General features: G+C 49.9%; 1 protein-coding gene and 1 long non-coding RNA gene across 10 annotated transcripts in view; one reads left to right on the top strand and one right to left on the bottom strand.

Moving 5' to 3' along the window:
* LOC128330572 (uncharacterized) overlaps window positions 1–12,075 on the top strand; it is a 48,823-nt gene that overhangs the window by 15,326 nt on the left and 21,422 nt on the right. Inside the window, exon 1 of one of the 7 annotated variants that reach the window (XR_008310155.1) lies at window positions 2,031–2,608. The exons of the other annotated variants lie outside the window; for them this stretch is intronic. This is a non-coding gene — a long non-coding RNA (uncharacterized LOC128330572). Of the gene's footprint in view, window positions 1–2,030; window positions 2,609–12,075 lie in introns of those variants that run through there. 7 annotated transcript variants of the gene reach the window in all.
* The window catches only part of LOC128330568 (myosin-7), a 38,159-nt gene that overhangs the window by 5,124 nt on the left and 20,960 nt on the right, over window positions 1–12,075 (bottom strand). For all 3 annotated transcript variants that reach the window (XM_053263642.1, XM_053263643.1, XM_053263641.1), the window contains exons 22-35: window positions 10,927–11,182; window positions 10,492–10,734; window positions 10,134–10,310; window positions 9,841–9,986; window positions 9,640–9,730; window positions 8,378–8,767; window positions 7,620–7,746; window positions 6,031–6,149; window positions 5,707–5,903; window positions 5,056–5,239; window positions 3,338–3,503; window positions 3,086–3,210; window positions 1,739–2,047; window positions 1,177–1,380 (exon numbers count right to left, since the gene is read on the bottom strand). In XM_053263642.1, the coding sequence (XP_053119617.1) occupies window positions 1,177–1,380; window positions 1,739–2,047; window positions 3,086–3,210; window positions 3,338–3,503; window positions 5,056–5,239; window positions 5,707–5,903; window positions 6,031–6,149; window positions 7,620–7,746; window positions 8,378–8,767; window positions 9,640–9,730; window positions 9,841–9,986; window positions 10,134–10,310; window positions 10,492–10,734; window positions 10,927–11,182 (2,734 nt within the window). The remainder of the gene's footprint in view (window positions 1–1,176; window positions 1,381–1,738; window positions 2,048–3,085; window positions 3,211–3,337; window positions 3,504–5,055; window positions 5,240–5,706; window positions 5,904–6,030; window positions 6,150–7,619; window positions 7,747–8,377; window positions 8,768–9,639; window positions 9,731–9,840; window positions 9,987–10,133; window positions 10,311–10,491; window positions 10,735–10,926; window positions 11,183–12,075) is intronic.

Raw genomic sequence — 12,075 nt, 5'->3', positions numbered from 1 at the left:
GCAAGATAAAAGGAATAAAGAACAAATGATATGGAAATAATAGAAGAGTTCTGCCAAGAGCCAGTTGCAGGACTAAGAGAACTGAGAGAGAAGAGCTGGTCTTGTGGTAACAAGCATGACCTGTCCCCTTAGCTAAGCAGGGTCCACCCTGGTTGCAGATGAATGGGAGACTTGATGTGTGAGCACTGGAAGAGACTCTGCTCAGGAGATGGAGCCGCTCTGGGAAGAACAGAAGGTTTCAAGTTCCCTCCCTTGCTTCTCCAAGATAGGGCTGAGAGAGATTCCTGCCTGTGACCTTTGAGAAGCTGCTGCCAGTCTGTGAAGACAATACTGAGCTAGATAGACCAATGGTCTGACTCAGTATATGGCAGCTTCCTATGTTCCTAACTGGGCGGGCTTATCCCCTCTGGGCTCTTAAAGTCTCTGTTTATTTTACATAAGCCCTGCCTTTGAGCCATGTGGAGAAGGATAGCCCACTCAGATGTCCTCTAATACAGCCCCAGAGAAACATGTACCTGTGTACAGCGTACACCTGTGCACACGTACAATCCTATGTCTGAATAGGGTTGTGGTGACCGGCTGGTCCTCCTCGGTGCCGGATGCAGGGTTAGCCAGTGCTGAGCTCAACTTGACGCAACTTTCTTTTTGAGGGCCTGTGCTTGTCTCTCACACAACCCCAATGTTCACCTGTCAGCCTGTGACAATGCTATATTCTACTGGGTAAGACAGGGGTTCTGAAATGTGGGTCCCCAGATGTTGTTGGACTACAACTTCCATCATCTCCGACCAATACGGCCATCAGCTGAGGATGATGGGAGCTGTAGTCCAACAACGCCTGCACGACACGTTTCAAAACCTCTGAGGTAAGGTATAATTTGCCCGCTCTGGTCCTTGGCTGACACCCTCCCCAACACTAGTCAATGCTAAACTTATACTACAGACCACTCTGAGGCAGCAGTAAACCGCTGGATTCTGTTTGCAGGGAAATTCTGAGGTAAACCATGATTTCTGTTTAGAAGGTTTGAGAAAACCACCACGGGGTTATATTACTCAGCTGTTGATATTGCCACAAAAGGGTGTCTGAGGGCAATTCTTATATTATATTCTTATATTTCCAGTTGGGCTGCACCCATGGTTTAAGAACACGGGTTGTCTCTCTTCTGTGGCCCCTCTTACTTGGGAGTGGAGAAGCTGGACCCTTTCGCTGGCTTCTATCAGTTCCTGCTCAGCCAGTTTCCGGGCACGTTCGGTTTGCTCCACCACCGTTCGCAACTCCTCCAGCTCCGCTTGTAACAGGTTGTTCCTCCGTTCCACGATGGCAATGTTTTCTTTCAGGTCCTCATTAGCTCTGACAGCATCATCCAGTTGAATCTGGGTATCCTGGGGGGGAAAGTGGGGGGGGGGACAAGAGAAAACTGAAGGTGACCCCACAGTACCATCTTGCGGGAGAAACGTGAAAGGACTTCCAAACCAAATTCTGTAGGAGTACCTTGGGGAAATGACTTGACTAGCAAGCCAGAGGTTGCCGGTTCGAATCCCTGCTGGTATGTTTCCCAGACTATGGGAAACACCTATATCGGGCAGCAGTGATATAGCACGATGCTGAACGGCATCATCACATACTGGGCAGTAGATGGCAATGGTAAAGCCCTCCTGTATTCTACCAAAGACAACCACAGGGCTCTGTGGTCGCCAGGAGTCGACACCGACTCGAGGGCACACTTTACCTTTACCTTACCTTGAGGTAGCCCTGTAACGTTTTGACTTGCTTCTGGGCCTCAGCTGCTATGCGGTTGGCGTGACTGAGTTGGATCTCCATCTCGTTGAGGTCACCCTCCATCTTCTTCTTTACTCTGAGGGCCTCATTGCGGCTGCGGGTCTCGGCGTCCAGCGAGGTCTGAAGCGAGTCCACCACCCTCAGGTGGTTCCGCTTGGCTTGCTCCATCTCCTCATCCTTCTCAGCCAACTTCCGCTCAATATCAGCCTTGATCTGGTTGAACTCCAGCTGTGCCCGGAGGATCTTGCCTTCCTCATGCTCCAGAGAGGCCTGAAGTGTAGGGTAATATTAGGCAGAGGGAGAGAACAAAATGGCAGAGCAAATGAATGACCAAACGAAGAAAGTTTGGACATAGTTATGGGAGGGTACAAGGAATTTTACCTCAGAATGTGTGAGGAAAATGTTATTTGCTACACACACATACACACGCCCCCTTTCAGGGAATTTTCAGTCACAATAAATTCCCTCAGCCTTCCTGAGGAAAACAATGACATTGGCTGCCAACAGAATTCCCCAAGTGGTTGCCGGAAATAGTGGGAGTAATGCTGGTGCTCACCCATGTGATTCATTGATTTAGTTTTTTCAGACCCCATATTTTCATAACATTTATTGTGTGTTTGATTGCTCATATAAAACTTTAATGCTTATGGGCCCACTTATAGGGAAGGTATTTTCCTGTGTGAGAGTGAGGCGGAGATTGTGCTCACGAGGGTGGGGCTTCTATTGGCCGGGGGATGGTGGAGGAGCCTGTATCCACCATCCACCACTTACATGCAACATGTACCTAAAGGCTGGGAGGAGGGTGAAGGAATGTGAAGGAAGGAATGTGAGGTAATGAGGGGAGAAAGGAAGGACTGAAAGAGAACTGTGGACTTTCCCAGCTTGCCTTGGAGAGGCAAGCTGGAAAAGGTATGGTGGAGAATCCAGTTCGGGGATAATGCAGAATCATGACCTAGCAGGGGCGACCCTTCCATGAGGCAGGCTGAGGCTGTTGCTTCGGGTGTGGGTGTGAGGAGGGGCTCAGAAGGCAGCAAGTACTGCCCCCCCCAACACTGCCGCCACCAGAGGCACACCTGCCTGCAGATGGGAGGGCGTCACATTGTTCTTTACTTCAGGTAAGGCTGCACAGCTTTGGCCCTCCAGGTGTTTTTGGACTACAAATCCCATGATCCCTGGGTATTGGCCACTGTGGCTGGGGGTGATGGGAGTCATAGTCCAAAAAACACCTGGTAGGGCCAAAGTTGTGCAGTTCTGACTATAGGCAGCAAAATGTCTTGGACCAGCCCTGTGACCTAAGCCCCTCCTCACCTCAGCCTCCTCCAGAGCTGACTGGAGCTCCAGCTTCTCGGCCTCTAGCTGCTTCCGGATCTTCTCCAGCTCGTGGATGCTCTTGCCGCTGGCTCCAAGCTGCTCAGTGAGATCCGAGATCTCCTCTGCCGGGAGAAATAAAAGAGTCAGGTTACATCCAGGCTCAGTGGCCCACTGTCAGATTCTCAGCCATTCACAGGGCAGGGGCAGGAGTCACAGCAAGGCCTCAGCCGCTGGAGAAGGAAGACTCACCTTGCAAGTTCTTGTTCTCCCTCTTGAAGGTCTCCAGATGCTCCAGCGACTCCTCGTAGGCGTTCTTCAGCTTGAAGAGTTCGGTGCTGAGTGAGCGGGCCTCCTTTTGCGAGGACTCCAGCTCCGTCTGGGACTCTTCGAACTTCTGCTTCCACTCGGACAGGAGCTGGGGTTGTCAATATAGAGAGAATAAGGTCTGGGAGCAGCTGGTTCTGTGGGGCTCTATGGCCGTTATTTTCAAAGTGGGCCATGGGTCTCGCTAAACAGCGGCTAGGGGAGGAGGAGAACATGGTTTCTATGTTCTGACAGGGCTCAGAGGTGGAACCAGTAACCTCCTTTCATTCCTTAAGGCAGGAATCTTCAAACTTGTGTTCTCAGATGATGTTGGACTATGACTCCCATCGTCTGGAGTTGTAGTCCAACAATGGCCTTTGGTCATTGTGGCAGGGGACAATGGGAGTTGTAGTCCAACAACATATCGGGAGCCCAGATTTGAGAGCCCTTGTCTTAGGGCACTTTTCTCTCTCCCTTTTACCTGTCCCTGCTCTGGAATCAGGGTGTAGGGGTTCCCCTACAAATGACAGAAGGGATGGGATTTATTCTGGATGAGGTCCCGGACGAGACCAGCCTCTCCAGGTCTCAGGCAGAAGTTCTTCCCAGCCTTGCTATCTGAGATCCTTAAAAAGGGTGGGGGGAGGTGGGAATTGAACTGGAGACCTCTTTAAAAAATATGTTTAATGTAGTTATGTGCAACAGATGTGCTCTATCTTCCACTAAGCTATTGGTCTTCTTCTGCTATTGGTCTTTTTCTGCTGCGTGCGGACTCACATATGGGTCAAAGCCTGACCTAAGGTGGGTTGCACCAATGGCATCATCACCATTTTTTTTTTAAAAAGAGAGAAGCGGAAAGGCAGACCAATCAGAGGCAAAGGAGGACAAAAAGGTGGCAGCCGCTGCTTGTCACACACAGGTGAGAAAAGCGGCAACTGCCAAAATTCCCTCTTTATACAGTGATGAAGGTGGTGCAGAAGCGCCTATCAGCTCCTTTATATCTGGTCCCTAGACTAAGGAGAAAGATGAACATTGGGTCAAAAAATGAAGTGGGTCCCATGTTGCAGGTTGGCTCTGAGGTCCAAAGAAGTTGAAAGCTACCTCCCAAAGTTACTTTGCCTTTATTATACCGGAGAGGCTCAAAATGTCTGCCCTTGACTTGAGAAAGGCCGACCATGACGGAGTTGCAGAAGTATCCTATGTGACCTGCTGTCACTAGGCAGAGCCAGTGTGCTCACAACATCTGCATGACTTGCTGTCACCATAGATTATTGGGGTGTGTGTGTGTGCAAAGGGCTGACTTTGTCCTGAATCTACACCCATCCATTTTATTGGGTGATCCTGAGTTCTAGAACTAGGAGAGAGGGAGAAAAAGTTCTCAAACACTCACTTTGTCCCGGCTTAGTTACTTTTTTCTAAACTCAGAAGCCCAGACTCCAGTCTCTGTATACCTCTGCTTCCTCCGTCATCCCTCTCTGCTTTTTTGCTTTCCCTCTTCCAAACTGACAGTTCATACAGCAGGGGTTCTCAAACTTGATTCCCCAGGTGGTGTTGGACTACAACTCCAATCATCCATCACCAATGGCGATGGATGATGGGGTCTGTAGTCCAACACCCTCTGGGGACCCAGTCCTCTTCCCCCAGTTCCCCCTCTCTTCGCAGCGTACTTTGTCGAAGTTCCTCTGCTTCTTGTCCAGGGCAGCCGCAGCCGCGTTGGAACGCTCCACGTCCACCATGAGGTCCTCGATCTCGTTCTGCAGGCGGTGCTTGGTCTTCTCCAGGGAGGAGCACTTGGCGTTCACCGCCTCCACCGCCTCCTCGGCGTCCTGCAGCCGCTGCGCCAGCTTCTTCCTGGCACCCAAGGGGCAGGGGTGACAGCAAGTCAGTCACCAAGGAAGGCGCACAAGGCCACTGCAAAGCAGGTGTGGACCAGGGGGGCCACTTCCAGGGCAGGAGGGATAGGAAGCAGCTTTGCTGTTCTGCTTTTGGGGGTGAACGCAAGCTTAGTGGCTCTTGAGGGAAATGGAAATGAAGCACAGGGAGGGAAGTTGAAAGGAAACTGAAGGACAGAGGGGTAAAAACATAAAGGACTAACGGGCAGGCAGGAGAAGAAGAGAAAGGAATCTAAAAAGTGGCCAAGAAAGAAGGTGAGGAGCCTATAAGGCACGATGTGGCTGGGGATGATGGGAGTTGTAGTTCAACAGCTGCTGGAGAGCCAAGGTTGCCTATCCCTGCCTTGGGGGGAAAGGCTGGGCTGAACAGCCAGCTTGTGACGGGTCCAGTCTTGAGAGGATAATCGCCCAGGCTCCCTCACTTACTTGGCCTCCTCCAGCTCCTCCGTCCTCTGGATGGCGTCGGTCTCATACTTGGTCCTCCACTGCGCCACCTCAGAGTTGGCCTTGGAGAGCAGGCGCTGCAGCTCCGCTTTGGCCTCCGTCTCCTCCTCGTACTGTTCCCTCAGCAGGTCGCAGTCATGGCGGGCCGACTGGAGCGCGTGTGCCAGAGCATTCTTGGCCTGCAGGGAGGGGGGCAGTCATATGCTCGTCTCAGCGGCCCTCCATCTCAACCTGACACTTGTGCTTCTTTTGGGGTCCTGGAAATCCCCCCTCCCGCCCAGCCCACCACTCCGCCACAGTCCTTGCCTTAGTTTCTTCTTCCAGTTGCCTCTTCAGATCTTCCAGCTGTTGGGTGTAAGTCAGCTTTCCTCGTGTGAGCTGGTTGATCAGACCTTCCTTCTCATCCAGCTGGCGGGATAATTCCCCTAAGAAGAAGAAGAATAGTCACTCAGTTGCTTTGTGGTGGAAGACGCCGTTATCTCTGGGAGAATCCCATGGCCTCTGGGGAAGTGTTTTTTGGGTAGGTTTCATCTAAGTGGGCGACCATCTTGGACAGGGCCCAAAGGGATTCAACTGGCAAGCTGTCCTCTCTGTCCCTGGGGAGGCTGGGCTGGGCCTTTATTGGGTCATTGCGGACTCAGTACAAATTCTGTAAAATGGCACCACCAAAGTGCCATTTTGTAGATCTTGTAGGCCAGGTTTTATAGGACTTGCTTTGTTTTCCCTCTGGGGGAGATTTTGGGCCAGGAGGAGGGTTCAGGCATCAGCTCAATTTCTGGAAAATATAAAGATTATGACTGAATGCTGTACACCAAGGGCTCTCAAACTTTGGGTCTCCAGAGGCTGTTGGACTACAAATCTCATCAAAGGCTTTCCTTCTTTCAAAACCACAGTCCATATGGCAGGGATTCTCAAACTTGGGTCCCCAGATGGTGTCAGACTACAACTCTCAACATCCACAGCCATTGGCTATGGATCATGGGAGTTGTAATCCAAAACCATCTGAGGAATCAAGTTTGAGAACTTCTGCTGTATGAACTGCCATTTTGAAAGAAGGAAAGACAAAAAAGGAGGGAGGGATAATGGAGGAAGCAGAGATATACAGAGACTGGAGTTTGGGCTTCTGAGTTTAGAAAAAAGTAACTAAGCCGGGACAAAGTGAGTGTTTAAGAAAATTCTCTCTCTCTCTCTCTCTCTCTCTCTCTCTCTCTCTCTCTCTCTCGGTTCGAGAACTCAGGATCACCCAATAAAATGGATGGGTGAAGACTCAGGACAGTCTGACAACCCTTTGCACACACACACCCAATAAAGGGATACCTCTGAACTTAGGAACCAGTTGCAGGGGAGTAACAGCAGGAGAGAGGGCATGCCCTCAACTCCTGCCTGTAGGCTTCCAGGGGCATCTGGTGGGCCACTGTGCGAAACAGAATGCTGGACTAGATGGGCTTCCTTGGGCCTGATCCAGCAGCGCTGTTCTTATGTTCTTAATTTATGGTGCTCACTACCACAAAATGTAGTAGTAGTAATAGTAGTTTAGATGGCTTTAAAAAGAGATTAGAAAGTTTGTGGAGGAGGAGAGGTCTCTCAGTGGCTATTAGCCATGATGGCTAGATAGAACCTCCATGATCAGAGATAGTCCACCTCTCTCAATACCAATTGCTGGAGAGGAACAGCAAGGGGGCGCTGTTGCCTTCTTGCCCAGCTCCTGGGCTTCCTGGAAGCAACCAGTTTCCCGTTGTGGGAAATAGGGGGATGGATAAAATGGGGTGATCCAGCAGGACTTTCCTTATGGATTCTTGTGATAAGGATCGGGAAGGAATACTGTGAAGGAGGGAAGGAGGAGCAGCACAGGGCAGGGGGAGCCAATTCCCCCACCCCACGGTCTCTGGGCTCACCGTTCTCAGTCTGGAGCTTGGCTCGCTGACTGGTGAGGTCATTGACCATTCGCTGAGTCTCTTCGGCCTTGGTCCGGTGCTCATTCATTTGGTCTTCAAAAGTGCGGCACATCTTCTCCAGGTTGGCCTGGAATGAACCAAACAAGGAGAGGAGGCGTGGATGAAGATACAGATGTGGGGCTTCAAAAAGCACCAAGGGAGAGGTGGATGGGTGAGGAAGACAATGGATATTTAGAAGGAAGGAAGGAAGGAAGGAAGGAAGGAAGGAAGGAAGGAAGGAAGGAAGGAAGATCAAGGAAAGCTTTTTGTATAATTTTTAAAAAATGAAAGAGCAAGGCCCAGTTAGATGTAGGAATTGTTTAATTTAGGAATGGAAGGCTCCATGAATGGAAGGTACTGGCTCCAAACTCAGGAACACAGGAAGCTGCCATCTACTGAGTCAGATCATTGGTGCATCTAACTCAGTATGGTCTATTCTGACTGACAGCAGCTCTCCAGAGCTTCAGTTAGGAGTCTATCTCAGTCCTACCTGGAGATGCTGTCAGGGATTGAACCCAACCTGGGAGCTTCTGCATGCTAGGCAGACACTCTATCAATGAGCTATGGTCCCATCCCAAACTTTGTCCCCTTCCCAGCTTCATATCCTCCCCGTTCCCCAAACGTCGTAACTTTAGCTCCACTCTCAAACACTGACATCACTGCCTTCCTTACTCTGCTCCCAATTGAGCCCCTCCTCTCCCTCAAGCATGTATTAGAACCTTGGCTTTCATCAGCTGCTCCATATTGGAGGTGACGTCATCCAACTCCAGCTTGAACTCGCTCTTCTCCTTCTCCAGCTTCTGTTTCACACGCTGCAGGTTGTCGATCTGCTCGCCCAGCTCTGCCACTGAGTCGGCGTGTTTCTTGCGCAGGGCCGCTGCCGTGGCATCGTGCTGGAGCGTGGCCTCCTCCAGGTCTCGACGCATCTTCTGGAACTCAGTCTCCCGCTTCTTGTTCAGCTCGATCTGCACGGAGGTGGCTCCGCCCGCCTCTTCCAGCCGCTCGCTGATCTCCTCCAACTCCCGCGAAAGGTCCGAACGCTGCTTCTCCACCTTGGCCCGGGCCGTGCGCTCCGCCTCCAGCTCCTCTTCCAGCTCTTCAATCCGCGCCTGCATCCAAAAGGAGGAAGCCATTCCTTTAGGAACATCTAGAGAAGCACATTCCAGTAAATGCTCCATTTCAAAAGACCATGCTTAGATCCGATATCCTAAAGCAGACCTGCTCAACTTTGGTCCCCCAGTTGTTTTTGGACAACAGCTCCCAGAATCCCCAGCCACAGTGGCCAATAGCCAGGGATTATGGGAGTTGTAGGCCAGCATCTGCAGGAGGGCCAAAGTTGAGCAGGCTTGTCCTAAAGACTACTGTGGAGATGTGAAGGGTAATATTACCTGGATTTCGAGCAACAGATGTTCAAAGAACAATTAGTTTTGCAAAAGTAGGACCTATTCATCTCTGCCCAGAAATGCTGGGTTCCAGCCATCATTTTGATCCAGAGCTTAGAAGAAATCTTGTCACTGAGGTTCATATGCATCTTCATTTGAGCCAACATGCCCCCTCCCTCCACCCAGCACAACACATTTCACGGACCCAGTTGGTGGGAATCGAAAATGGGGGAATGTCCGCCATTGTGGGGAGCAAAGGCAAAATGGGGGTGTTTTATCTGTGATGGCAGCACTCTTCCTGGGGCTTGGCAGCTCCCATTTTATTTCCCATAAGCCCCCAAGAGCAGCACTGCATCATTACATGGCACTGTCCATAGGTGACTTCTAGGGATTTAAAATGGTGGCTGCCCTCTCTCCAGAGTCAAGCCAAAAGTTCTCCAACTCAGGCTGCAAGTTCTACCACTGCAAATCTGATTCTCCTGAGTTCTCCAGTTCAAGAAGAATTCTCCAAGTTCTCCAAATTCAAGCTAGAAGTTCTCCACTGAGTACTTCCGGCTCAGCTTTAAAAAATACACCCAGCCCTGCCCTCCACACTTTACCTGGAGCTCTTTGAGCTTCTTCTGCAGCTGGATGCCCAAGGCTTGCTCATCTTCAATTCTAGCATTCAGCGCATTGAGCTCAAAATCTTTCCTGGGGGAGAAAAGAGATAATTTGGATCCAGCAAGGGAGCGGCTTGCAGACCTGTGCAGGTCCCATTTGTAAAAAGGCTGCGGAGTTGATTGTACAAGAAAACAACCTACTTTTTCAGCTTCTCATCCAGCTGTTGCTTGTCGTTCTCCAAATCCATGATGCTCTCTTGGGTCAGCTTCAAGTCACCTTCCAGCTTCCTCTTTGCCCGTTCCAGGTCCATCCGAATCTTCTTTTCTTGCTCCAAGGAGCTCTCCAGCTATTGAGCAAGAGAAGTAAGACATTGCTACCCTAAGCAAGACATTTCTACCCAAGTTTCTTTCCCCACCGGATACAAGGTCCTCCTTTCAATGAAACTAAAAATTGGACCAGCCTGGCGGCCCAGGGCCCAGGCTAAAGTACTTACGTCGTCCACCTGTTGCTCCAGCTTGAGCTTGGCTTTTGTGAGGGTGTTGACCTTGTCTTCCTCGGCTTGTAGGTCATCCAGAGCTTGCTGGTGGGCCTCCTGCAGAGCCTTCTTTTCCTTAGTCAACTTGACAATGATCTCATCCAGGCCAGCCATCTCTTCTGTGAGGTTCTTAACCTGTGGTCAAGTCACAAGTTAGGGCACGGGTTCCCAACCTTAGGTGCCCAGATGTGGTTGGACTAGAACTCCCATCATCCCAATCTCCACCCACAGTCCAGACAACATCAACAAAGCTTCTTGGAGTCTTGGCAAAGAATTTTCGCCTCAACAAGTGTTGCCTTCCTTTCTCAACCCTTACCTTATTCTCTGTGGCGTGCTTCTCTTTTTCCACCTTAGCCAGGGTCAGCTCCAGGTCGTCAATATCCTTTTTGAGCTCAGAGCATTCATCTTCTAGCTTCCGCTTCTTGGCCGTCAGCTCGGCGTTCATCTCCTCCTCGTCTTCCAGCCGCTCAGTCTGTTCTTTCACCTTTGCCTCCAACTGGATCTTGTTCTTGATCAGCTGGTCGCAGCGTTCTTCAGCATCTGCAAGATTGTCTTGCTCCTAAGGAAGAAGTAAGAGAACGGGAAGATCAATACACACAAGCTTCTCCCCTTCTAAGTTTGCTTTGCTTTTGGCTTTCTGTTTTATTCTCAGCTCAGGCCAGTTTTTCCTTGCCTCGGGGAGCTTGACATAATCAAATTTCAACACCCATGTCCTGATGCCTTGAGGCTGCAAAGACTCCCCATAACTTACTGCTTGAACTTGCAATTGTAGGTCATTCTTCTCCTGCAGAAGAGAGACCATCTTTTCCTCCAGCTCTTTCCGACGCGCCTCCGATTTTTCCAGCGCTTCCTTCAACCTGCCAAACTCCTCTTTCATGGCCAACATCTCCTTCTCCGTCTCTGCGCTCTTCAGCAGGGGCTTGATCTTGAAGTAGAGCCTCATCCAGGGCCAGTTTTTCACCCCCATGAAGGCCCGGATGTTGTACTGGATCACCAGCAGGGATTCCCTGCAAAAAAAGAAACACGTGTTGTGTGAAGTACAACAAGAAAATACAGAAACCACAAAGTAGAAGATGAGCCTTCCTTGAGCAAACACATCACTCCCAAACAGAAAGGCAGCAAACGCAAATCAATCCCTATAAACAAGACTGTATTGACTTTGCAGCTCCACAATCGCACTGAGCTGTTTGAACAATGGCAGGAACAAACAAAGGTTCCACAAGCATGGATTAATTTTGTGTGTGTTACGTCCATGAATTCCATTGCATGTGGCCCCCCTTGTTACTCCTCCTCATCCAAGCCTCCTGGTAGCCATCTGCAATCAACTGCTGCAATTGCTGCTACCGCCAATATTTATATACTGCTGTCAACAAAAGTTTCCAAAGCAGTTTACATAGAAAAATGAATAATAAATACACAAGGCCTTAAAGCACACGAAGAACATTTCATGCAGGGTTCTCAAAGTTGGGTCCCCCATATGTAGTTGGACTTCAGTTCCCATCATCCCCAGCCACAATGGCTAAGGCCATGATGGGAGTTGTAGTCCAACAATATCCGGGGACCCAGCTTCGAGAATCCCTGATTTAATGCATTTCTGGTTATTTTGGCTTTCCCAAATGACAGGGAAGGGGAAGCAAACTAAACGTACTGGGGATAGTGGTGAAGCATTGCCAGTGCCTTTCCCGTGCACCGATATTTATCTGTTTACAAAATGGCTAAACCTGATTATTGAGGACTATTGAGGATATTTAATATTGAGGCTATTTTTAAAAAAATCATCTTATTTGGATGCCAAACTGGTGTCCATGAGGAGCAGAGGACACTAGTCTGGTATTCAACAACTTCTCAAGGTGGTGTACACAAAAAACAGCAATAGTGGATTAACACACACAAAATCTCA

Source organism: Hemicordylus capensis, chromosome 6 (genome assembly GCF_027244095.1).
Source record: "Hemicordylus capensis ecotype Gifberg chromosome 6, rHemCap1.1.pri, whole genome shotgun sequence".
NCBI classification, from domain to species: domain Eukaryota; kingdom Metazoa; phylum Chordata; class Lepidosauria; order Squamata; family Cordylidae; genus Hemicordylus; species Hemicordylus capensis.
The sequence above is the reverse complement of the archived record's forward strand: the minus strand, read 5'-3'. Positions and strand labels throughout refer to the sequence as shown.